Raw genomic sequence first — 27,499 nt, 5'->3', positions numbered from 1 at the left:
CAATCGTTTATTTGAATGATAGTTCTCTGTTTGGACTCTACTGTAATATTTGTATATAAATGCCTCTATCATGAAAACATAAGATGCTGATCACCTTACACATTAGGGCAGTCTTATAAATTTGAGGGGAGGTGGAGCCAGGCTGAAATTAGGAATATATTTAAAATAACAGATTCCACATGAATGTCATCATCTCTTTTCAGTGACTTCTTTGGGAGCCTAGATGACCAGCATGCACAACAGCACGCACAACATTCATCTTTGAATGTAGAAACACAAATGGATGGGGTGGGGGTGGGGGAACAGTGTCACAAGTCCCAGCTCTGTTGCAGATTTGCTGTTGACTTTGGGTGGATTGACCTTCCTTGACCTTGGACCCTACCTGCAAATGGGAAGAACAACATTTCCTTATCTGTCTCCTGTTTTACCTGCCTCAAAAGAGATAATGTATGTGAAAATATTCTTGGGACTATAAAGGAATTAGAGTTATTTTTTAAATATACTCTCCAAGTAGATAGTTTTTCCCTAGTCAACATCTCTTATTTCCCAATTCTACTTCTAGAATTGTTCTTTAACCACTCTGGGATACAGCTTGAATAAAACACTCAGAGAGTAGATTATATTTTCAATTAGAGATTATTTAGCTTCCTATTTACTATGTAACATTAAAGGTTTTCCTCCTAATTTAAAAAAAGTTTGATTTTAATACCGTTAAAGTATAAACATATTATTTCTGGAATATTCCCGAGTCCTAAAGATTTTAGCATTGTATTAGTTCTCTGCCAAAGCCCGGCATAAATACAGTAAATAATTTGGCTTTAAACTCAAAATGTCCATTGAAAATTTTTTTTATGTTTATTTCTTTTTGAGACAGGGACAGAAAGAGACAGAGCATGAGTGGGGGAGAGGCAGAGAGAGAAGGAGACACAGAATCTGAAGCAGGCTCCAGGCTCTGAGCTGTCAGCACAGAGCCTGACATGGGTCATGAACCCACGAACCATGAGATCATAACCTGAGCTGAAGTCGGACACTTAACCAACTGAGCCACCCGGGCACCCTTCAAAATGTCCATTTTAAGTATTGCTAGTGGTAGGCCTGGCTTATGTTCCTTCTTTTAAGGCAGATTCTTTCATGGTACAGATAGCAAGGACTGAGGCCTTGACCAAGAAAGACTTCAGATTAATCTTCCAGGGCTGGAACCAAACGTTGAGACTTTGCCCAAATTGGGCAATATAACGTCTTCATCTGTACTCAGTGTCTCATGGAAATGCATTTAAAATGTACTAAGATCTCTTACCATGGCAGGTTAGAAGCTGCTAAGACAAACACGAGATCTTCTGAGCGAGCCAGCCCGTCCATCTGCACCAGTAACTCTGTCTTCATCCGGAGGCTTCCTTCATGTTCTCCCCTACAGAGAGACACAGAGGTGAGGTTCTCCCAGGACAGAGTCTTTGCTTCCAGGACAAGAGTGGCACTCACAACATTGATTCAGTGCCTGTAGAACAGGTTCCCTGCCTCATTCCCGGGAGCCACTCGTAGGAGAGTTGAAGGAAACGAGTAGTTTGGTATTATTTTCACATAGAGAGTGAGAGAAAGGAAGTAAATGAATATAATGACGACATTGAAAAGAAAACCAAATATTGGCAGTGAACTAGAAAATAACTAAAGGGCAGATAGTACTACTAATCGATTGAACGCAGCCGGGCTGGGTCTCTCTGTAGTAGTATTATTTGCCCTTTGTAAAGACAGATAATTGAGAATAATCCTTTCGTTTATACAGCAGGCATGAAAGTGCTTTTATACACCATAGTTCTTTTCATATAATTTATGGATATAATCTGTTGAAGAAGAGAGATAAGCTACTGCATTGAATCTGTTTCATTCTCTTCTAATAAGAGGCATGATAATGACACGGAGACTATGTTTTCCTTGCACAGCCTGCTGGGGCTGTCTGCTGTGCAGATTCACCCTCTAAGCCCCACCTCCACCGCAGCCAAAGACCCTCCCGCCATGAAGGAGCTCACTACAGGACCTAACAATCTAAACTGGCTCTGAATCCGGACTATATTCAGCAGGCTCTCCTTCCTCTTCACTTGTATAGACTGAGTTAAAAGGACAGAAAATGCCTTTCTTGGACAACACGACATTCAACTTCTCCTCTCTGGGCATGTGTAGTGGCAGCATCAGTTAGGTATGTGTTTTTGTTAAGAACTGTACCACTCACTGTCAAACTACCTTTTCCCAAGAGAAAGGACAGTCTCACAGTATAGTTATGTATTTATTTAGCATTTACCCATACTTATTCTTTTCATATGACCCAGGAAGTTCTCAGAGCACCTGCCTTTATTCCCTGACTCTAGTTTTAGGGGTCAAGTTCCAGGCAAGGAAGCTGCCATTCAGTGTAAAACTCGGAGTACAGTCAAAGGCAGGAGATAAAGCTTCCAATTTAGCCATTCAAAGCTGTGGGAAACCCCGGGGACGGAGATTGACAAAGTGAATGTAAGAACGAGTGCACAGTTCACTCTGGTAGGGAAGGCCAGGTGGGCTGGGTCTTTGCAGACAGAATGACCACTAAGGTGGTCTGGTGGGTGCCTATCCAGGTACCGGTGCATGTCTGCCCCTGTCAGGTCCTGTATAGAGAGGCAGAGCATCTAGCCTGAGGCTGACAAGCACCCATGAAGCCATGGAAATTGTCCCATTGACCTCAATGCCATCAATCCCATGCATCCTGGGTGTATCTTAATGGTTGCTTTTCCCTGTTAGGAAAATGATTTTCAAGAAGTAAAATTTCATAAATTATAGTTGTACTTCCAAGAAGTTAAGTATTTGCTTTTTATTACTATTAGTTCTGCCTTGATGATGGACCATGAGAGGCCATTAATAAATGCCGCTGTGTTGAGATTTCCCAGAGACCTGTTTTTCCAAGCCAGGTTTAGTAAGAAGTTTCAAAGAAGAATACTTCTGATGAAGACAGAAAGAGTTTCTTAAAACACACACACACACACACACACACACACACACACACACACACACGGCTCACTGTAGTCTGAGATGTGTTCTTTCCTGCTGGGGACATTAGTGGACACTTAATCTTTAGAGGTAACATATGTGACATATTTAAAATCAGACAGGCTGACCCACCACCTGATGTCACAGAAAAGTGGTGGCTTCCCTGGCCTCACACACTTTGTCGAGGGCTACCTCTTGGGACTTGGCCTTTGCAGCCCCATTCCCCACAGGCAGCCCCTCTGGCTCCAGAGGAGGTGGTCACGAGCAGCTATTTTGAGCCAGCAAGACCGTTATGGCAGCCTGGGATCGTGGGGCTGGGTGATCTTCAGGCCCGAAAACCACTCTGTGGGGAAAGGGGGAAGGGAGGATGACATTTCCTCCGGTTATAAAAACTACTTAAATCAGCTATTCAGTTAACAGGATCTAATTTAAAGACCTTTCCATGTGTCTGCAGAAAATTTGTGGGCTTATTAATAGGCTCATTCTGCTGGTAAATGTCGATGGGCTTCCGACCATCAAACACACTTACAAGAGGGGAGAAGTGATGACCGAAAAAAAAAAACCCTGTCTGTTACCCAGGAGCCGTGCCTCTCTGACTCATCACTGACTCCAACTCGTCCAGGAAGATGGTGGAGGGGGCGTGATAGCGGGCGAGTTCAAATAACACCTGGGTGGGAGAGAAGCAACCACATGTTCAAATTCATATAGTTAAGTTAAAGTTCTCAGATGCTCCCAGAGATTAAGAGCTTAGAATGGCTGTAATGTTAAGTATTTATGCTGCACTCTGTTCTTTCCTAATAACTTTATAATCATTACTCCTTAGCACAACCCCATGGGGTTGGACGGTCCAATTATTTCCATTTATCACTTGACAAAATTAGAGCCAGAGAGAGTTAGTGGTTAGTTCAAGGTTACTAATCATAAATGGGAGAGCTTAAGCTACAACTCAATACCTGAGCTCTAGTTGGTTAGTTAGCCCCCGAGACTCCCTGCCAATAACATGTTCCGTATGGACAAAAAAGCCTTGGAATATGTAAAGTCATTTAATGGTTTTCCCTCAACCTTTCAGGACAATGAGAGAGGGTCATTCTCAGAAGGAAGAATTGTAGGGGAAGAATACAGTTCCAGTTATGGGTAACAAGAAGAATTTTTCCCCTTTCTGCTCCCCAAATTACTCCACGGGGTCCTTATACCACTCCAAACACTGTTGTTTGGTAGGTTCAGGTACTCTGAGGGAATTTAAGGCAATTCCCAATTGAATAAAATGTTCCATTCCAGAATAAAATATTATAGACTGAACAAGAACAGGAAAACAGCCAGCAAAAGAACAGACATATAAAAACAAAATAAAGAGCTCTAAAGGGAGATGTGGTAGTGATGAAAAGAGTATAAAAAACTAGAGCTTTTTTTTTTAACCTTGAAACTGATCTCTTGAGCATCGTATACAATTCTTCACTGGTTGATCAGAGAAAGCAGTAGAGACTTAGAAAAGAATAGAGGTTCTTTAATAGGCAAAGGGGATTTATTCTCCATGTCACTTAGCGCTAGCAAAGTATCACAGAACAAATCAGAGGAGAAGAGCCCAGAAAAGGCCAGATTGTGTTTTCCTGGGTAGTGGCAGGTTACCCCTTGCCGGTCTCCCCGTCACCGAGTGGGAAGTCCCTCACTTTCACCACTGCTTGTACGTGTGGTGCACCCATGCTCATGAGCAAGTATTTTCCTTTCACAGAATCCTGTTTCATTCAGCCAAGACAGTTGGCTCAGCCTAATGAACTGAGAGAACAGTGTCAACACCGGGACACTCATCATGAATGCCTTTTGGACACGATAGCGACGCGCTCATTAGAAGCAAGCAACTTGTTTTCCTTGTCACAAAAAGAAAAGCCCAATACAGCTGATATTAAGGGTGATTACAATAGCAGCAATCTACCCAATGAAAAGTGGAATATCAGAACTCTTTAATAGAACCATACATGTTTTTAAGGTGCTCCCCAAGGTGCAGAGAGACCAAGGGGCCCTATGAGACCAAACGCCCAGTTGGAAGGAGAACTGCATCCGGACCCTGTGTCTCCATATTGACCATACCAATGCTCTTCCCACTGCCAAAGAATATATAGAACTCCAGGTAAGTGCGCTGGAAGCATTAGTCCAAAATTTTCAAAAGTACTTGGAGGAAGTTAAATCATACAACTAGGGGTGGGGGTGGGGGAGGGTGTTGAAAGATGTAAGCACCAACAGGTGTGTGCATTTGCTAAAGAGACCACTCAACTATTCAATAGCATCAATTCCTAGGAGGCATGAACATTAGGAGGGGAGGGAGGAACATAACCCAAGGGTTCCCTATAAATAACTCTTTAATTGGAATAGGAAGAGCAACAAATGGTAGGAAAGCTTCTCTGATGTAGAGGAAGGTCCTGAAGGGTTCTCTTTATCTGAAAGCTTCATAGTAAAGATTTTGACAGCATGACCAAGATTTTCCAGGTGAGGATCCTTCCAAGAGCTCAGAAAAGAATTTCTGAGACGATAGAGGATGAGATCCCTCAAGGTTAGGAGAGGTTATCTGTTTTCCCTTTGAATTATTTTTTTTAAATATCCAAAACCAAAAGTGCATTTCACAGAAAAAAAAGGAAATACAAATATCTTCTAAACCTATAAAAAGATGCTCAAGTTCATTCAGAGTTAAATGCATATTTGAGCACTGAAATATTAATTTCACTATCAGATTGGCAAAGATTTTTTTATTATTTTTAAAGATTTTTTTAAATGCTAATTTATTTTTGAGAGAGAGCACAAGCAGGGGAGGGGCAGAGAGAGAGGGGAACAGAGGGTCCAAAGTAGGCTCCTTGCCGTCAGCACAGAGTCCGACTCGGGGCTCAGGCTCACGAAACACGAGATCGTGACCCGAGCCGAAGTCGGACGCTTAACTGACTGAGCCACCCAGGTGCCCCAAAGATTTCTAAATTCGGGTGCTACACAGTGTTGGCCAGGGTGGGGGAAGCAAACACGCACACCATTTATGGGTGTAGAAGCTGGTGCAACCCTGTTGTCAGGCAATTTGGCAATCAGTGATCTTTCATTCTCTCTGACCTAACACTTCTACTTAAGAGAAATCATCTTACACTACTATATACACAAGGACATGGATATGGTAATTGTCTGCTGTAGCTTTGTTCATGATAGCAGGAGGCTAGAAACAACCTAACTGTTGTTTACATTAGAAATAGCCATTAAGAAGAGACTGGTTAAATACATTTTGCAATGAACATTCCATGCAATGAAATCTGATACAGACTCATAAAAGAACATGTTCTGTCTATAATAGTGTGGAACAATATTCAAGTTATATTGGTAAGTGTGAACAAAAACAAAAGTTATAGAAGGATATGTGTAGTACGTTCCTACTGACATTTAGTGAAGAAGGAAGATAGAGATGCAGTTGTTGGTATTTATATAAATATGATAAATGTTCTGGAAGGCTGCACTAGCAACTGTAGCAGTGGCCCCTGGGGAAAAGGTTCAGGGGTCTATATGCCCTTTTGTATCTTTTTTTTTTTTCAAAAATACGAATTATTTTTAAAATATATGGGAAAGGAGGGGGAGAAATTGAGGAAGGAATCATTTCCTCACCCCTAGAATTTTAACAAAATAATTCTGAAGCAGAATAAAACTTAGGTTAAATAAAATGCTCACACAGAATAGAGAGTTCTTGTTAAGTGACTTTTCTGGCTATCCCGCATGAAACAAGACGATTCTTTTAGTAGTTTCAATCTTTGTTAAGGATATTCACAAAATATTTGAATTTGTTCTTCTGTCTAAGGAAGTCCTGTCCAGAGAATATAATGCAATCTTTCTTTGAGCATCTTGCAGTGTTTTGTGCGCATAGCTGTAAACACCACTTTTTCATGACAGGAGATGAATCTAAACTGAGTCTGGGGGCATCTTCTAAGAGTTTTAGTGTTCCGCAGCAAATAGAAATGGAATGTTAAAAAAAAAAATCTTCGGGGGCGCCTGGGTTAGCATCTGACTTCGGCTCAGGTCATGATCTCATGGTTCATTAGTTCGAGCCCCACGTCCTGCTCTGTGCTGACAGCTCAGAGCTGGAGGCTGCTTTGGATTCTGTGTCTCCCTCTCTGTCTCCTGCTCAAGCTCTGTCTCTCTCTGTCTCTCAAAAATAAATAAACATTGAAAAAAATAACTATTATATATGAGAATACTATTTAGGAGAAAATTCAGACCAGAGAAAGAGGTCTAGAAATAACAGAGATGGCAAAATAAGCTGACCAAAAAAAAAAAAAAAATCTTCAGGCTGATGATTTTATAGTTAGTTGGATTTCTGCTCATTGAAATCAAACTAACTAGAATCACATGGAACCCCAAAATTTAGGAACAGGTGAGTTCAAACCCTATCTTTGGACCTGGCACTAAGTTAGACAAAGAACAAAGAAACAGATGTCAACATGGATTTCCACAAATTACAATCTCGATGGGGTGATAAGAATTCATAGGGGCCCCTGGGTGCCTCAGTCGGTTGAGCCTCTGACTCTGGATTTTGGCTCAGGTCATGATCTCACGGTTTATGAGATCAAAGCTGCGTCGGGCCCTGTGCTTACCGAATGGAGCCTGCTTGGGATTCTTTCTCTCCGTCTCTCTCTCTGCCCCCTCCCCTGCTCATTCAAAGGAAGAATTTATAAAAACTTACACATTTGAAGTAACTTGAGAAAAGTATCAAAGTAATAAATAATAGGTCATTTTAGGTAAATCAATCCTATAAAAATATTCTATTATGACTTCCAAGTAAGCCATAATATTTTGAAAATAAGTCATCTAAGGGAATGTAACCTAAGGAAAATATTTTAGAGTAAATTTCTTTTCAGAAAATTTATAGTATTTACATTTACTTAGTATCGATTACTTGCCAGTCATTCTACAGAATTCAATAGTTTAACAGGATTTCTGAGAAGGACCCACTTTACATTGAGGAGTAAATCATAAACAGGTGTTCTCATAAGATAACTGGGAAGTATAGTAAAAAATGTTACATTATATTTTCTATAAAATATACTTTCTATTTGTCTCCTAAGGAGAGAAAAAACTCTAAGGCTATGGGGCACTGTGGAGGAAAGTTGCTCAGACCATCTGAAAGGATAATTGTCTTAAATTTCTTGATTCTTTGAGTATGTAGTGTAGGGACTTGCAGACAGTAGCAGCCTCTCAAATGTTAACTGAATATACCGCACATGCTTAATAATAAATGCTTCTTGAATGAAGAAAAAAATATTCCACTTCATAAACAACCTTTTCCCCAGATTCCATTCCTAAGCTACATGAATCACAAAAGGACCATTGGTCAAATTCCCAAAGGAAAGGACATCATGTTTTGCTCACGGGGACAGGATTAATATCCACCTATAATAGTCAATCAATCCATCTTCTGGGTTTTTAGTAATCAAGATCCGGGATAAATTCTAACATATAAATCACTTAAAAACAAATAAGCTCTAACATCATTTTGTACCACTGTATTCGCTGGCATTTATTCTGAAAAAACAAAATCAGGAATTCCTACCCGAACAAGTTTTTCTGAATCCCCTCTCCATTTGCTGACAATGGTAGACGCAGAAATGTTAAAGAAGGTTGTTTTGCACTCCGTGGCCACAGCTTTGGCCAGTAAAGTCTTCCCTGTACCTAGAGACACATGGGGATGAATTGTGAGCAACACTTGAACTCCATTCCTCTGCTAACAGATAGAAGTCAGTGTCACAAGAAGTCGGTGGAAAAGGAGATGGTTACCTAGCGGTCATTAGCCCCAGTGCTGAATGAGGACAGGACAAGTCGTCATCCACACACACACTTAATATCAAGACCCAAACAGAAAGATTCCTTTACCTGGAGGGCCATAGAGCAGCAGTCCTTTCCAGGGGGAGAGAATTCCTGTAAACAGCTGTGGGTACTATGGAAACAAGGAACAAAGAAGAGGTTTGGTATCCGTATGTCAGCCTACACACCCTTAGCGCAATCGAATGAAGCCAGAGTGAAACACAGCACAATTCAGAGAGTCAGCCTTTTTTTAAGGCTGGCTGCTTCTATTTACATCATATTTATCCCAGGTTGACTTTCACACTTGATAGGAATGCGTGGCTTAATATTTGTGGCTTTTTACAAGAGCAGTTTTGTTTTGTTTTGTTTTGTTTTGTTTTGTTTTAAGGAAAAGAAAGGCATACGTGGGTACTTTTCTTCTCCATTACAATAGTTATTGCCTACATACATAACATCATTTCCCCCAGGGGTCTATATACAGGGTATTTGGCAATCTTTTGAATGTTGTGAACAGGGAGTGCCCTTTAAGATAAACACCAGAACCGACAAAGGTGTGTGCGAATTAGGCATGAAGCTATGGTGAAGCCTGATTTAGAAGCTGGGAACCTTGGTGCTGAATGCATTATGAGACACTGACTCCAAACAGGACATACATGAACTTCAGTGATTCTCTCCTGTTAGTTCAAATTCAGACAATCTGGAGCATAGGTAGAGTTGACAGAGAACAAGGAAGAAGGAAAAACAGTAGTATGATTATAACTAGCTATTAGTTTCTTGCTGATGCTAATGTCAAAATCTCGATGTCATCACATACAGAGCTTATGATACTATGGAGATAACACATCCAGAGAGTTTCAATGAGAGGTCCTATCCTTTCCAGAAGACTTGTACTGTAGAGCCATTCAGAGGAAAGGGTGAATAAATTTCCACTAGTTCTGAATACCGGCATATTTTTTACTCCCATGTCAGAACACAGAAAGAAAGAGAGGGGAAAGACATTCCAAATTCATTGATTTTTGTCTCATTAGAATAGAAGCAGCCAAAAATCAGGGGCTGCATGGGCTCAGTGGTAATAATAAGTAGGTTATTCAATACAATAAATTTGTTATCTTCACTGGGGAAGATCACAGAAAATGGCCGCAAATTATCTGCAGCTCCTCCCACCACTTGAATCTGGACTTGGCCTTGTGACTTTGGCCAATGAGACATCAGCAAGTAGAAGAGACGTGGGAGATGCTGTTGGATTGGGACCTGCCCTTTCTTGCTTCTGTCTGGGAACCCTCTGTCACCATGGGAACAAGACTCGGTCTGCCTGCCGGAGGATGAGAGGCACGTGGAGAAGTCTCAGTCGTTCTGTTTATTCCAGCTTTCCCAGCCACCCTGGCTGATGCCCCAGATGTGGGAGTGAGCCCAGCCAGTATCATGTGGCAAAGAGATGAGCTGGCCCTGCTGGGCCCAGCCCAAACGGCATACCCCCTCAGGCGCACATAAGTAAGTGATTGTTGTTTTCTAAGGTGTGAAGTTTTGGGGTGGTCTGTTTTACAGCCAGAGCTCTGTGGTACACTGACCTTCTCAGTACCACAGTTGTAAACCCACCATGGAAAGTCCTGGTTTTCTATTTTCTTTCCTGTTTAGTGAACCACTCTGCACAAAGACTTGTCAGGAATAAGCAATGAGCACAACATGATGGCTTTCCTGCTGGTGCCCTGGAAGGGGCTGTCTAGTCCTTACAACCGGTCAAAGCAAAACCCCAGGTGATGTGGGTATTGGGGAGGGTAGGCGGTAAGATGTATAGAAGCAAAGTGAGAGGCCCTCTCTTACAGGAGGTATTTCTGCTATAATACGTATATTTTTAGGGAGGCAGGCTAATTTGAACCTATCTATAGCAACTGGCAAGTCATATATATTAGAGTCTTAGATCTTAAATGATCACTTGAACAGACACCTGCCTTGAACCGATATGTAACATGATTCCAAATTGCCTACAACGGACTGGGCCTTGGTACTCCAACATTTAACCAAATACTGTGACACAGGCAAAAAGTTAACTTGATGGCAGAAAAACATCCAGTCCTCTTCCTGATGGGTGCATGACATACAGTTTGTCCAATGGATAATGAACAGAAATACCCCCACGAGGCTTCCCATCCTTACCCTTATAGGATACACGACAGCTTCTTTGACTAACTGCTTGGCTGCATCGAGTCCAATAATGTCATTCCACTTTACATTTGGACTATGGAGATAAATGTCCTGCAATGCACATTTGATCATTTTGTTAAAACTAGTGTTTTCCTCCACAGCTGTAATAAACACAGGAGCAGCAGAATACTTGACTTACAATAGGATGGAAAGGTGATAAAAACTTTTCATGTTAGATATACGTATATATACATATTGTAATTATGGGCTAGCTCACTAAATGGATGCCATGAACATATTCAGTGATTTTTCCCTGAAGAAGATATTGGTGATACAATATGGTACTTTTAAGAGGGAAAAAAAAAATCTCCTAACGATGGACTATACCTGTCTTCAGTTAATAGCAAACCATGCTGATTTACGGCTGTAATCAAAGAGGCTACAGAATATGCCTTCAAATTACATTGGCTTTTACTGCAAAACATAGTTCCTAGACAGTGCCTGGCTCCCCTTGCTCCTTGATCTCTCAAACGCTTTCTTAATTTGTGGCCTAAGAGAGATCATGCTCCTCTGAAACCAATTTCTCTTTTTCCCTAGTGATCACCCCTACTTTCCATCAGGAGCAATTGCTCCTACAAAATTCAAGGAAGCCAGCAACCAGGCAAAAGTGCGGTTTGCCCTCTCCTTGTGGAGCCCTGTAGCAACCATCTGGGGCAATCAATTAAGGCCGGTTTTACTGATAATTCATTTAAAGTTTCCAAACGTCAATTTCACACACCACCTCGGAACAGTCACTCAGGGCCTTTCTCAGTAGGAGCTCTTTCAGGCAAACTGAGTAACTAGTGTGTTACATCAAAAAAAGAAAAAGCTCCCTCTTTCAAGTCATTCTGAGTGACTACAGAACAATCTGGAAACTAGTTTTATGTGTATTTAATTTTTAAATAAACAATGCACGCACATGGTTCAAAAACACACGTTTTCAATGCTGGTGACATGTTTTGCCCCCACCCCTGTTGCCTGTCTCCCCATATCCCTCTGCCACGGGTGACAACTTTTATTAGAGAAACTATTCATTCAGGTGATTTTAGGCATGATCCATTCCTGGACGGGATGGCAGAGAAAGCACATCTATCTTCCAAAATCTTGGGAGAACCCTCCCTGTCTTTAGACAGTGTATCTGCCTGCTAGCCCACCAGCCACTCACATGCTTACTACCGCACTTTCTTAGAAGAAGCTTGGCACACAGTGGGGATTGATCTACCCTGGAATTCAAAGCAGCCATAGATAAAAGCAGTATTCCTTGCCCTCTTCTAGAGCTGACAGTGAGTTCCACATAGCAGTATTTAATTTCCCAATGGGAAGTTCCTCCTCATAGCTGCAAAACTTATCAGTCAGAACTCAACAGGGCTGCCTCATGAGGTGGTGAGCTCCCCAACACTGTAAGCATTCAAGCAGGGACTGAACGACTACTTCCCGGGGCACTGTAGGAAAGATGCCAGGTGGAATCATTTCAGGCCACGTCTCCTCTACACGTCCGTTATCATTAGTTATGGTATCCTTTTGCAGAAACAGTAACAAGAAGGATATTTTTCTCTGCTCTCTTGTGCATCCGAATTACCACAGCCTGGCTCAATCCTCATCCTCTCTCACTGGTAATAACTTGAGAGCTGGTCTCCTTATCTCTATTGCTTTGATCTCCATCCACCACACTGTCATCAGGACATCTGAGTAGCCCATTCTCCCGATGGACACCTTTCAAAGATTCCGCATGTCCTCCAGACAACTTCCAATTCCGGGCTAGTGCTCACCATGTCCCTAGCTCAGGAACTCTGGCCTCTCTCTGCAACCCCATTCCCCACCACTCCTTGGGGCTCATTCAGCTCAAAGCAGTACGATTTCACGGTGTGTTTGGTCCAGAACCTTCCACCCTCCCTCTTCTACTTTTTCACGTGCCTATTTCTTACGTATCTTCTTCCCTAGTGCTTTCCCCACCCTTTGGCACAAAATACCCCTCCTTTGGGTTCTCCAAGTGCACCTTACCCATGGGATGAGAGACTCTTCCAGGCAAGGACTGTGTCCGATTTGTTCATCTTTGTGTTTCCAGCCCCCACCGCATGCTTGACACCTAATAGGTGCGGTAACAGCTGCGGAACTGAACAGCCAGAGCTGGGGAACCCTTAATTACTGCAGAATAGCTGTGCATTTTTTGGAACATATTAAACATCTCTCCGAGTCTGCCTAGGTTGCAGTCTTTCATTAAATATGAGATCGCTGGATATCAGATAAATAGCCTATAACTCAGGAATCTATCCTTTCCCAAGGAACTTGCCCAAAGTCACACAGCTAGAAAAAGAAGGATGTAGAAATCAAATCCAGGTCAACTGATTCCAGAGCCGGTATCGTTAACCATGAGACTCCACTGCCTTTAAATTCTGAAGGGCAAGCTTGAAATTCAGTAGTCTGGATGATAAGCTCTTTCCTGCTAATCTTGTTTTTCATGGAAATTTCCAATTATGAAATCATCAGACTCCCAATATCTCTGTTTCTAGACTTTGACTGTTTAAACAAGACACAGACATGCTCTTTCCTTCTCTAAGAGGCTTTCTCTCCTTAACTGTTGGCTCTGCTCTAAAACCTTTCACCTGTCCCTTGCCTTCCAAGTCTGTTTCCCTTTTGGTTTTCTTGGCCTCTGTAGTGAGATGGTGGGCTCTTTGTATTGTAATTTTATGATTCTATAATTTATTTATCATGCATTATTGTGCCTCTAAACAATATGAGTGCCTTTGCAAGTGGGGGCACTTTATAAATAAATGATCATATTTATTGTTATTAATAAAAGAAGCAGCCCACAATGCTCCAGGAGCCCCAATCCGCCTCCGTAAATTTGTGAATTGAATATCAGATCTTACCCGGCTCACCACGGCTGCCAATTCTCGCATCTCACTATTCATGCCAATAAATGCACTCAGAGGTTTCAACAATCGTTCCTGATGATGGGAACAGAAAGTTTTACGTTACAATATTGTTCATAACTTAGAAAGCAAAACAGGATGCAGATCTCAGTGACATAAACGGTGGCAGATAGCTGTGACCTTTGAGTTGATCTCAAAATTTCTCTGGACTCAAAATTATATTTCTAAAGTTCGTCCTGATGTTGGTAGTTTGCAAGACGAATGTCACATCTTAGCCACTTACTGAGGGGTCTGGGTTATAGTCAAGGCTGTTCAAGCCAACTTCGCTGGTTGCTCCTTTGATGGCATCTGTGAGCAGCCCTCGGAAGTCAATGATTTGGCCCTGAAAGGGAGTAATGGTTATTTACACCATTAAAACATAAGAGAAGACAATCCTCAATAGCTCAGCTTCTGTAAATCAAGACACATTTATGTACTTTGGTATGTAGGACACACAAAGTGAAGCTTTGAAAAGAACCTGCACTGGGCCTCCTGGGTGGCTCAGTCACTTGAGTCCTGCTCAGGTCATGATCCTGGGGTCGTGGGACTGAGCCCTATGTCAGGCTCTGCACTAACCATGGAACCTCCTTAAGATTCTCTTTCTTTCTCTCTCTCTGCCCCTTTCTCTCTCTGCTTCCGCCCCCTCCCCTGCTCACATGTGCTCACTCTCTCTCTAAAATAAAAAATATTTTTTAATAAAATAAAAAGAACCCGCACTAATAATGAACAAGATGATTTCCTCAAGTTGGGCACTCTAGAAGAAAAAATAAGTTGAAATAAATTCCTTAGAATGAAGTGGGTTTGAATAAAAGTTCACAAGCATTTTTCAGTTCCTGACGCCATGCCATATGCTTCCTTACAGGTCTGGCTCCCCTATATTGTCTCATCCTTTGCGACATTTCACACACAGGAAGAACTCATCATCAGGAGAGTGATGATAGTTCCCATTAACCACCATGTACATTGTCCACTCAGTAGAGTCCCAGCTAACAAGTGACTTAAGGCCAGGTTTAAACCCAGATATCTGCCTCCCGTACTCCTCCCAATGCCACCTCATCTCCCCCGCAGGCAGAAGGAGAAAGGAAGGATGCATGCAAGAAAAAAGTAATTAGCAGTAGCCAGCACTTACCGAGTGTATATTATGTGCTGGACACTATGCTAACATTCTCCACTCGTTATGATATCTTTCTAATTAAAAACATTTTTTTAATGTTTATTCATTTTTGAGAGAGACAGAGACAGAGTGTGAGCAGGGGAGGGGCAGAGAAAGAGGGAGACACAGAATCCGAGTCAGGCTTCAGGCTCCAGGCTCCAAGCTGTCAGCACAAACCCCGACGTGGGGCTGGAACTCATAAGCCGCAAGATCATGACCTCAGCTGAAGTTGGCACTTAACCTACTGAGCCACCCAGGTGCCCCTTTTTAAAATTTTTTTAATGTTTATTTATTTTTGAGAGAGAGGGAGAGAGAGAGAGAGAGAGAGAGAGAGAGAGAACCCATATACTTGAGGACCTTAAAAGGAGCCAGTTCAAGCCAATGAGAGCTCCCTTAATTTCCAGGGAGATGCTTCCAGCCTCCCCTCCAAACACACACACAGTCAGAGTTTAGTTCGCCCCAGAAGAACCAGCCAGGGGTAAGTCTGAAGTCCTGTAGTTTGAGAACTTGCTTGAAGAAAGATGACTCTTAAAAAGACACCCAACCCCAGAAGTTACAATCAAGAGAAACCTGCTGGGTGTTGATACTGCTTCACCTTTCCAAAGGACAGGTTTTAACCTACCTTTTGCCTACAGCCACCCAATCTGGGTCTTCTCTGTTTGAGAAACGGTTATTTCTGAATCAAGAAATGAGGTTCATTATGAAAGGGGTAGAAATATTTAGTATGGATAAGACCCACCCTATTTCAACTGAGGTTTCATGGTTCACATGGAATGACATGTAAGCCTAGAGCCACATCTCCATGGAGAAAAAGTGCCATCACTCATCAGTTACCACCAGTGGGGGAAGAAAGAATGGGTAGGCCATCATAACCCCTTCAATAATACAGAACACCCATGCTGATCATTTCAGTCGTGGGATTTTTAAGCTGAAAGTGACGTTGGAAGCCATCTCTTCCAAACTCCTGAGTTTACAAATAGGGAGACTGAGCTTCTTCGAGGTGGGGCACATCCTTCAAGACCAGACTGGAACACCAGGGCTGTAATCCTCATCCAGTGCTCCTCTCAGTTCACCGCACAGCCAGCCTTTGACCGTCACCTATTAGCTTTCCTCTTTGACAAAAATAGCCTTTTTTACTTTCATTTTTACAAAGAAAAGGGATGCCCCCTTTTGGTTCTAGGTTCACGAATGCCACTTACTTTTTGTGGGCGGACGTTTTCTTCTCCGCTGCCTTTGGGGATTCCTGATATACTCAAGCCAAAGTCAGCGCCCTCCATGGGAGTATTATTGACAGGCTCCTGGGGAAAGAGGAAGACAGCAAGAAGCCTCTTGTTCCACATGCTGGTGTGGACAGCAAGTTCCACATGCTGGTGGGAAATGCCTATTCCGGCATCCAGAATCACACACTGGGTATCAGTTCAGTAAACGGGAACCTCATGTGTCATTCGGCCACTTCTGTGCAGACCCAACAAGATGAATTCACTGTCTGCCTGTGCCATACGGGAAGAGCTGTCACCAGAAGCTACAGGCTTTGAGCAGCTTTTCTGGTGGAGGAAACCGTTGTGCCTCAACCCATCCCCGTTCACACTGGCTTGCCTGTTCTCCTATAACGAGGTATCTGAGGCCAGGGGTGGCCGAGTTTGGAGGTGGAGCTGAGTCAACAGTCAACTGCTTCCTGCGGATTCCCCTGCACCACCTTCGGCTCCCTTCCACCTGAGCCAGACTGCAATGGCCAGAAGTGTACAACCTCCTCGAGAGTGAGAGGTTCCTTCTGACAATTGAGTTTCACGAGGACTCCTTTCTCCCCTGCCAGGGATCTCTGACCCTCTTTCTTCCCATTCTTTTTCACTATTTCCATTAGTTCTCTTTCCTCTGAAACCTGGTATGTTTGTTCTGACCCAGGAGGTTGGAGGTATGAATCCCCTGAGTTAGAAGCCATTGATTTCCCCCGCCTGCTGGGCTCTGTCCTCTTGCTGACCACCCTGTCCCCAAGATTGTTTTGCGGGGAGGTCTGGAGTGAAGACCAACCATTTGTGTTTTGGAGAAACCCAGCCATTCCTGAGGCCGTCCTTGACTTAGTCTTAAGAGTCCAGGAATGTGCTTTGGGACAGGAAAGATGTGCCACCTATAATTACCTCAAATGGGATGATTGAGCTCTGTAGCAACCAGCCCCCTGCTCTGACTGGACCCAGGGCTTACCCCTCGAGGACTGTTTCCCAGTACTCCAACCAGGGGGAAGGCTGGCGGAAGGAAGGAGACTTTCCACTCGAATTAAGAAACATTAGGAAGGCTAGAGATTTGCTTGTGGTTTTAATTCAGTATACTGGAAGAAAATCTACAATGTAACAAAATCACACAAAAATGAATAAATGTGACTCTTTTCTCAGGGCTATTTCTCAGCCACCTGCAGTTTTACCAATACCAGCAAAGCCATCCAGACCTGTTTAGGATGCTCCTTATGGACGGATTTGGCATCCCCTGGCTTCCCCACCGTGATTCTGGACCGCGGCCTCTGCTGACTGATCTTGGGAAGATTTTGACAACTGTCGCTCATCACCCTAGGGGAGGGAACAAAGACCCTGGAGGAAATTATTCAAACCATTTAATTTGAGGTAACTAAACAACCTGTGTAGCCGACTTAAAAAGAGTTCTACAAAGATGTGCAGATGTGGCACCATTGGGCCCTTCCATTTGCACTGTCCTGACACCCTGGCCGTCCTGGCTCTGACTTGCTCCACTCTACCCCTTGGGTTCCTCCAAGAGCAAGCTAGAGGGTCCACCTCCTCCTGGAGGCCCCCAACCCCCTCTTCATTTTCCCTTCAAGCCACCTGGCTCCAGCTCTTCTGCAGATAGCTCTGTATTCCTAAGAACACATGACTTTTGCAAGCATTTTCCAACGTTTCTTCCCACCTTCCTTAAAGAACAGTATGCAGCCCAGGGGTCACGTTGTGGGGAGGAAGGAGGAAGCCTAGGGATTTGCCTGTAGTTTTGATCCAGTGTGCTGGGTGTACTTAAAATAGTTCTCATCAGGCTGCATAAAGCCAACATGGAAAGGTGCTCACTTCGGCAGCCCGTATACTGAAACATCGAAGGGGCTTGTGCAAGGGAAGCAACCCTTACCTCATCTCTGTTGTCACAGATCTTCATATTTGCCAAACAGATTTTCACCAAATATTGTTCACTTAAGGCAAAACATATTGATGGGTCTGGACGCCAGACAGTGGCTACCTCTCTTGGAGATGGGATGCACTGATTGGGAAGAGAGACTGCTGGGGGGCTGGGGTGGTGGCGCTTACGAGAGTATATGGACATTTGACTGTATATGTGTCATATGCATCAATATAAAGGTAAAATAAAGTTGTTCGCTAGGTCCTTGGAACGAGAAATTCAGTTTTGGAAAATTAGTAGATAGGAGATGACATCAGAGAGAGGCAGGACTGCTCAGGGGGCAGACCGTGAAGTCCCACATCTGAACTTGTTTGGGTTTTCTCCATTCCTTTGTCCTTACGTGTAAGATGTGTTTGCAGGAGTTTTGCTGGAAGTATTTCTCCCCTGTCCTAAGGGGTCTCAGAGAGCACCTATTTCTCCATTTCTTTTTGGGAAAGGAGGAGTTGTATCTAATATAAACACCTAGCCAGCAAAAGACCACCCATGCCAATAATAACGCCAGCGTCCACACACGATGACCCCGGTGTTGGCCCACTGGGGTGGGTATCATAAGAGGTGGACAGCTGACAGTTTCTCGGAACATTGTTTTTCATCTGTAAACTAGGAATACAAACGTCTGTCCCTCAGGCCTTTGGCTGGCACAAAAATGAAGTGTCTATGAAATGAATACCAAACATGTTACAAGTGCAAACCCTTATGAATAGCACTGATTTAAATGCAATGAGGTCATATATATACATATGTAGTGAAGCTTGCCTAACGTCATTGCAGGGCAGACAGGGAACAGGGAATCTGTTTTCCTGCTTTTATTTCCCTTTGGAGGCAAGTGGTTCACAGATCTGCTTCAACACGATCAGAGACAAGTTCCTAATGTGCAAAGCAATGTGATTCATTCCCAGTCAGCTCTAATGATTGTAAAATTCATCCTAATATGGGACCAAATCCACCCCGCTATAATTTTAGGTGCCCCTCCTGAGTATGCCCTGTGGAATTCTACAAAGAAGGCTCAGTCCCTCTTTAGAGGGTGAAGACTGGTGCCGTCTTGTTCTAGGGGCACCGCCTCCCCATGGGTTCCAGTCTTCAAGCTAACCCTCTCCAGTTGCCCCAATCATTCCTAAGGTTACCTGGCTCCCAGATTCATCCTCATCCTGGTCACCTTTCCTTTGTCCACAGTCTTCTGACCACAACAGAGTCACCTCCTATTTTGGGGACACTGTATTTCTATCTGTGAGGCCCGAGACCACATTAGCAGTCACATCACACTGTTGTGATCACCCTCACACCTTATCTGTTGTGAACTCAGATTTCTAGGTCCCTGATTTTGTAATGAGGGAGCTATTTGTCATTAGTCTTTGGTTGGAGCTTACACCTCATTTCATTAAATTTCATCGTGTTATTTTGCGCCCATCTTCCAAATTGTCCAGATTTTTTGGCATCCTAATTCTGTTATCCATCACATTAAATAAACTTTCCTCCACTGAGTTATCTGCAAATCTGTAAACTGGGAGCTTGCTCTCTGGTGTGAAATGCAAGCATTAGGAAAAGGCACTTTCATTTGTTAATAGCCAGTCTCATGACACAACCTTTCATTTCAATAGCTGTCTTCAATTACAAAATTGTAAACAAACAGCATTCATTACTTTCCTAATTATCCTTCCTGACTCCAGCCATTTGCTGTCTGACCTTTACGCCTGCCACGTACAAACGTTTACTCAGAGACGAGCTGAGGACACACAAGCTGTCAAGCTGCCTCCCTGAAGAGAAGCAGAGTGCTCGAAAGACATTCACTTCTGGAATGTTCTCCTAGGTAAGGAATGCTGGGGAAGTTCCAGGCATGAATACGTGGCTGAAACATAATCAGAACCCAAATGCATGCTAAAGCTGGCTTCTTTAAATGCTCCTCGCTTTTTTGGTTCAAAAGTAGTTATCATTTGTTGTCAGAGTCTGACTAGCTTTATGGAAACTGTAAATAAATGGATAATGCTTTGGTCAAAACGATAAAATTGTTCCTAAAGAATAGTACAAAACAAAGTTAGCCTCAGGCAGAGCATTATTGAGAGTATTATCATGAGGCATGCATGGGTGCTTGCTACGTGTGGGGACCTCACTGTGTGTCAGAAACTTGCTCCAAGCTTGTGAGGAGCAGAGCCAGGAATTGAACCTGGGTCTTGCAATCTCTGAGGTCCGTACTCTTCATAGCACATAGCCTTGAAAGAGCACTAGTGAATGCAGTTATCTGTGGTAAAACCAGGAGAACCCATAGATGTTGGCTCATGTCTTGGACGTCTGTAACGTGTGGGGAACCCATTGCTGGGCCCACTAAGGTCACATGATCACAATCTGCAATTGCTGGTAGACAGATAGGGAACCGAGCTGGAGAATCTTCTGGAAAGGGATCCCACAAACTCTTAGAGTTGGGTTGGTCAAGAGGAATTACCATTCACTTTACCTTCTGGTCTTCCCTCCACTTCTTTGTGGTAAATTATTTTCCGCTGTAGCAAAACAAATATTGGAGGAAAAGGAATGAATTTAATTCTTAAGAGAAAGTGATTTTTCAGATATGTTTGCCCTTTTACATTGTTCTCAAAATTTGTGCTATAACCTTGTGGGGTCCCGGAGCTCTAAGCTATTCTCATATAGAAAGAAGTGAAACTACCAGCAGAAGGAAAGAAACCCATGTTTCCCAAGCATTTCTGCATGGAGAAAGACCCCAGAGCCCTTAGATATTAATTGAGTTGGAGACCATGAACCTGGTGGCAACTTCAGTGTGGGCCAACTTTACGGTTACCATTACATTAAGTTTTCATGAACCTGACACCATTTTGCTGTGGTCCATGGGACACCAGGATGATTGCATGAACACTTACCAGTCGTACTCTGCCAGTTTACCTTAAAATAAAGACATTGTGTCTAATATCCCAGGAGAATATGGTTCCAGACTAAATCAGAACCAGCAATCTAGAAATTGGATCATGTCAATAATAGTCCTGGTGGCCCAGGAGTCAGTGCTTCTCTGCCCAAACCCAGACCCAGCAACCAGCCAAGGACAGGGAGCTCTGAACTCTGCCCTGGAAAGGAGCTCAGATAAATATCCCTTCCAGCTCAGAGATGCGCCCCCGGCTATTTTTAATTGACATTCCTCTTGGTTTCCTGGTCCCCACATGAAATGTTAAAGTCTGTGGCTTAACAAGTGCCTTGTAAACAGGACAATGATCTCCCTTGGTTTATAATTACTTCCCCCACTTACAGACTTCCAAGTCAATGTTACTACAAAACATAGGGCCCTCGCTTTAGATCTTTCCTCCAGCCAGCCTCCTTGACTGCTAACCTATACTGGGTCTTTGCATTCTATTGATCATTATCTGGATTGATGGCTTTCAAAAGCATTTCATTATCTATACATGAGCTATTAGCTTCACCAATACTCATTTTCATGTTATTTTCAAGATAGATAATAGGTCTTCCTAACAACAACAACAAAAAGTCTTCTGTCTTTTATCCTCTTCCAACAGCTCTTTCCATTTTTAAAGAAATGAAAGTAACGTTGGTCTTCTAAAAAGCACCTGTGATGCACTGGGGTTTTGCTTTCATTGTCCTAAAACACACATACCTCAAACAAATGCCACCGTGACTAAAGGGACATCACTGCCTGACCGATCATGTTTCTATTTCTGTACAGGATCTGATGCAGGCTATACAATCTTTCTGGTCTATTCTTTCAGTGTGTGTGTGTGTGGGGGGGGGGGGGGGGGGGAGTAGCATCTATCTGAGAATAAAATGAGGAAGAAACACTAATCTTAAAGATGAGAAAAAACCTTATTTCTAGAAAATAGCCATGTACCTGTGTCTGATGCCTTTTTGACAATTTTGGGGTATTTCTGAAATTTTACAAAATAATAGCTCTCGTATTCCATCAAAATAGTTTCAAGGTCGATGTTGTCACAGACTTCAAAGCGTCGTAACCCCAGTTTAGTTTCTTGCTCCAAAGCATTGGCTGCATCGATATATCTGGCCATTTCACAGAAGAAAAAACAACAGAAATTAACTCTGGGTAAAAAGAATAAAGGCAAACAGGCATTACAAGTCCACAGAGACTCAATACAAATATTAAGCTTATATTAAGCAGTACATTCAATGACAATTACAATATACGAGGTTTGCCTATAGAAGGAGCCCACATATGTTAAGTATATCCAAGTACTGTTTTTCAAAGCAGTTGAAGCTACATACTTATTCTAATGATGCAATCGTTGTTCAAAACATTTTTGGAAGTGCTTAGAAGTCAAATAAGTAAATCGACTAAGAAAATGTCCTGTGTTTTCTCATTTCTAGCCAAAATTGAGTATTTGCCCAACTTGATTACCTCTTTATTCACCAGCATTAATTTTAGATAACATCTGGCAATTGTTAAACCCAAATTTAAGCCCAAGAGGCAAGATGTGCCATGATTGTGGCAACTGAAAAGCATAGGTCATGAGTTCTGAAGGAAATTCCAGAAATATGTTGATCAATATCATCAAGGAGATTGAGTATAAGAAGAAGTCATTGCTGGGTCATGTTATTTCTGGTCATTTTTCTTCAGTCACACATCTACACTACCCGGTGACTGTGGGTGGAAGCATGATCTTCACCGGGGTTCTTCACTGTCACTTTGAACCTGTTGTGGTCTCAGCAATGCTCTGTCTCCCAATCCTCTGAAAGTGGAAAGACTTTCCACATTTTAATCTTAGTTCTCAACTTCTTATGAAACCAAAGACTCTCCTGGAAAATGGGCAAATATGCCCAAATCAGCATACAATTTCATCCAAGGACATTGGATTAAGAATTTCTGCCTCAGGATAGACTTCTTCCTGTTTGATTCAAATCTGGGAAGGTAGGAGAAAACTTTCTTTTATATTATGCTCTCTTCCCTTCACCAGATTCAGGTCAGTTGGAACACTGAACTTTCTTAAACAAGGTTGCCATGATTATTTCCAGTGACCTTGCTAAACTTTAAAGAAACTGCAAAACATCAATTGGCTGTAGTCAGTCAGCCTCTATACATTGATGGCTCATCAGGCTTCTATACTGTGTCTTAATCCCCATTTTACAGAGAGAAAAACTAACTCTTTCCTATGAATAATTTTTGTTTAGTATTAAGTAATACATGCTCATTTGAGAAAAAACTAGAAAATACAGGTAAGTCAAAAGAAAATTCCACTACCTTTGCCTATCTTTCCAAACATTTTTAATGACTAAATACATATATACTTACATACATACACTTGTAAAGCTCTATATATGTATATACACACCCATATATATAGCATATATATATATATATGTTATATATATTATTTGTGTGTGTGTGTGTGTGTGTGTGTGAGAACATACACTATAGATTGCTTGTAGTCTTTACTCACATCACATTATATTGAACTCTTCCCAGGATCATGGGCTTTTGACTTACACAAAAATTATAAGAATAGATGATAGTAGGCCTCATAGATCCCAAACTAATTAATCGGGGAACAAAACTGCTTCTGCGTGTTGCTCCTACACTGTTGGAGCTTGAATGAAATCTGAATTTAATGAGGTTGGCTGGAGGAGCCACTAGAGGTTCTCAACCAACAGAGTGACAGGATGGGACGTCAGGAAGAGGGGTGAGCAGTAATGAGCATGACATAGTGGGAGAGATGGGGAGGCTGTTAACGGGTGCTCAGACCCAGAGAGCAGCGTGTGTAGTCCTCGAAGCAGCAGCTGTGATCCTCCACTGTCGGACCTCACCTGTTCTCCCACACACAGCCCAACTCTGGTCTTTCTCCACTTATGCCTCTTCTTTCTCCGTGAGCCTGCCTGCGATGTCCTTGTGCATCATGTCTGTCTATCCATCTTCTCCACATCTTTCTAGACCAGCTCACCTTGCCATCTCTACAAAGCTTTTCTCTGGTTGTTTAATCCAATTCACTGTAACCTAGCCTCTTGATGAGGATAAATCCTTGGTCTTTTGTTAAAGACAGGTCTGCTTTTCCAACATTGATATGTCTTTTAAAAATACCTACAGTTTACTTTTCATCTTGACATACACTCCTAAGTGCCTTTACCAGCAGGTCTCGGGAAAATGGTCAATTTTACTAGAATTTTCATTGATTTGAGATGCAAGGGGCCATCTCGTGGCAGAAAGGGGAAGTGCATGCTTTGTAAATACACAGTCGAAGGGATAAACTATGCTAACTTTTCTTTGTCTTTTGTTTTCGTGGTTCTCCTTTCTGAGATAGTTTCTTGGCACAGTTACCACTTAGGGCTGGATAATTCTGTTGTGGGATGCTGTCCTGTGCATTGAAGGATGTTTAGCAGCATCCCAGACATTGCCAAATGCTCCCCAAGAGGCAAAATCACCCCAGTTGAGAACTGCTGCTCTAACTTGAAAGTTCAAGCCCTAAGCCTGAAACCTGAATATTTTCTTCCTAGATGAAACCTGGAAAGAAAGGAAACTGGAAAGTAAATAGTGGATGAGCTCTCTTCCTCATAAAACCCAGCACATCTGCAGCCTTCATTGTAAAGGCTTGCACGTTTCCAGATCAGGTAGGTGGCCAAACTCAGATGCTTCCAAATTTCCTCCCCTGCCAGTTATTGAATGGCATTGTCCAGAAAAGAAAGGGGGGCATAGGTCATCCAGTAAATGCAATACCTTTATTTTGAGGGAAGGAGAATTGAGGAATAAGAGTGTGATCTCTGTGTATGTAGCCTGCTGTAGGGCCCTGGGAATCTGATTTGATAGGCCTGAAACCTGAATGGGAAAGGGAACGTATCTCATGACTGGGTAGCTTTGTTAGAGTTTTCAAAATGCATAATGGAACTATATGTGTCAATGAGGCCATAAAATTATGAACCTAGGTTGCTGATGGTGGGGATAGGGACAGGCAGAGCACAGGGGATATTTAGGGGTGAAGCTATTCAATGTAATACTACAATGCTGGATGCATGACATTATGAATTTGTCAAAACTCATGGAACCATTCAACACAAGAGTAAACCCTGATGTGAACTATGGACATTAGCTAACAATAATATATCAAGATTGGGGGCACCTGGGCTGCTCAGTCTGTTGAGCATGAGACTCTTGGTTTCAACTCAGGTTACGATCCCTGGGTCATAGGGTCAACCCCCGTGTTGGGCTCCACAATGAGTGTGGAGCCTGCTTAAGATTCTCTCTCTCTGTCTCTCTGTCTCTGTCTCTCTGTCTCTCTCTCTCTCTCTCTGCTCCTCTCCCTTGCTCACACTCTCTCTCTAAAATAATATGTATATATACACACATATACATATAGGTACATCTACATACACACATGCACACACACACAGATATTTATATATCAAGATTAGTTCACCAATTATACCACACGTACCACACCAATGTAAGATGTCAGTAACAGGGTAGACTGGCTAGGGTAGGGGGATTCCCAATATATGGGAACTCTGAATACTTTCAGCTCAGTTTTTCTATAAATATAAAACTGCTATAAAAAATAAATTCTATTAGCTATTTTTATAAGTGTATATCTAGAAAAGTGGAGGTCAGACAAAGAGAGGAATCACGTCTGTAAATCTTTGAAACAGAACATACCCTTCTTGTGTTAAATAATGCAGAATCAAAATAAGAAGATTTTTTCGTCGTGCTTCTGTTCTCCTCTCACACTGTGAACAAACAGGAGAATTTAGATGGGACAACAATGAGATCTAACACTCTTTTTATAGCAATAAACCCTCGAAGGTAAATGTAACCTGTCAAAACCAAGAAGCATGACTTAAAGGCTGGAAGGCAGTTCAACGTCTCTAAGGATATGTAAAGTTATTTTCCATTGTCGTTTTCTTCTTAGAGCTGCCTTCTCAATTGTACACTGAAGGTACAGTGATTTAAATTAGAATTGCACTTTACTAGTCAACTTCTTCCTGCCAAGCTAATTGGTATTTTATTGCTTATAAGTGCAAAGAAATGAGTATACACGCTCCTGTTTGGGCCAGGTTAAGGAAGGTGATGGTAAAGAGAAACTTGTGAGCTAGAAATCAGCTCTGACAGCACAGCATCTTTGGTTCACCCGGAGACGCGCCCAGTCCCAGCACAAAGTGGCCTTGAGTTCCAACAAGCCACTCAGCAGGTGACTACACAGCCAAACATTTAGCATACCCACTGAGAGCAGCAGAGGCCAGAAGACGGAAATTCCTGCGTAATAATGTCCTTATTCAAACTCGATGCATGTGTACGTTTATTCAGCATTCGTGTGCTGTGTTTAGGTATCAGGTATCTCAAATTCCCCTGAAATGTATTCATAAGACACCTACTTTCAGTAATACCTCCCTTATTTGTGAATAACTTACCTGACATCTTTTTCTAAGGAGCATACAGGTAAGAACTGGATAAAAGCAAAAAAGGCCCCTCGGTGGCCCAAATAAACACGCTCATGACATGTATAAAGACTTTCAGACATTCATCCGAAGCTTTCTAAAAATTAATGTAATACAATTAAAACATGTGTGCAGTTATTTAAATCAAACAGTATTGGGGCACCTGGGTGGCTTGGTTGGCTGAGCATCCAAGCCGACTTCGGCTCAGGTCATGATCTTGTGGTCTGTGAGTTCGAGCCCCGCTTCGGGCTCTGTGCTGACAGCTCAGAGCCTGGAGCCTGCTTGGATTCTGTGTCTCCCTCTCTCTCTGCCCCTCCCCTGCTCACACTCTGTCTCTATCTCTCTCTCAAAAATAAATAAACATTAAAAAAAGAATCAAACAGTATTATAAATTATTTTTTCTTACATCGCTTTTTTTATGATGAAATATACATAATGTAAAATTTACCATTTAAGCCATTTATAAGTACAGTTTAGTGGCATTGAGTACATTCATATTGTTGTTAAGCCATCACTGCCATCCATCTCTAGAACTTTCTTCTCTCTCCCAACTGAAACTCTGTATTCATTAAACAATAACGCCCTAACCTCCCCCCCCTAAGCCCTGGCGCCTACCATTCTACCAGTCTACTTTCTGTCTCTAAGAATTTGCCTTTACTACGTACCTCATGTAAGTGGACTCACTTCAACAGTATTTGTCCTTTCGTGTCTGGCTTATTTCATTTAGCATAATGTTGTCAGGGTTCATCCATGTTGTAATATGTGTCCAAATTTTCTTCCTTTTTAAGGCTGAATAATATAGTACTATAAATTTTTATTTTTATAATTTTCTTAGGATTGTATTTTTTTAAGTAATCTCTACCTCCAACGTGGGGCC

At 42.3% G+C, this 27,499-nt stretch overlaps 1 protein-coding gene across 2 annotated transcripts in view; it reads right to left on the bottom strand.

Annotated features, from left to right (window-relative positions):
* The window catches only part of KATNAL2 (katanin catalytic subunit A1 like 2), a 67,568-nt gene that overhangs the window by 15,609 nt on the left and 24,460 nt on the right, over positions 1 to 27,499 (bottom strand). The window contains exons 2-13 of one of the 2 annotated variants that reach the window (XM_042911235.1): positions 25,844 to 25,914; positions 22,082 to 22,248; positions 20,690 to 20,732; positions 17,513 to 17,630; positions 16,272 to 16,370; positions 14,164 to 14,262; positions 13,878 to 13,955; positions 10,981 to 11,079; positions 8,896 to 8,959; positions 8,576 to 8,694; positions 3,585 to 3,676; positions 1,298 to 1,408 (exon numbers count right to left, since the gene is read on the bottom strand). In XM_042911235.1, the coding sequence (XP_042767169.1) occupies positions 1,298 to 1,408; positions 3,585 to 3,676; positions 8,576 to 8,694; positions 8,896 to 8,959; positions 10,981 to 11,079; positions 13,878 to 13,955; positions 14,164 to 14,262; positions 16,272 to 16,370; positions 17,513 to 17,630; positions 20,690 to 20,732; positions 22,082 to 22,248; positions 25,844 to 25,914 (1,160 nt within the window). The remainder of the gene's footprint in view (positions 1 to 1,297; positions 1,409 to 3,584; positions 3,677 to 8,575; positions 8,695 to 8,895; positions 8,960 to 10,980; positions 11,080 to 13,877; positions 13,956 to 14,163; positions 14,263 to 16,271; positions 16,371 to 17,512; positions 17,631 to 20,689; positions 20,733 to 22,081; positions 22,249 to 25,843; positions 25,915 to 27,499) is intronic. The other variant, XM_042911236.1, reaches the window with a different exon arrangement.

The sequence above is a fragment of the Panthera leo genome, chromosome D3, assembly GCF_018350215.1.
Source record: "Panthera leo isolate Ple1 chromosome D3, P.leo_Ple1_pat1.1, whole genome shotgun sequence".
NCBI classification, from domain to species: Eukaryota; Metazoa; Chordata; class Mammalia; order Carnivora; family Felidae; genus Panthera; species Panthera leo.
This window is presented reverse-complemented; position numbering and strand designations above follow the sequence as displayed.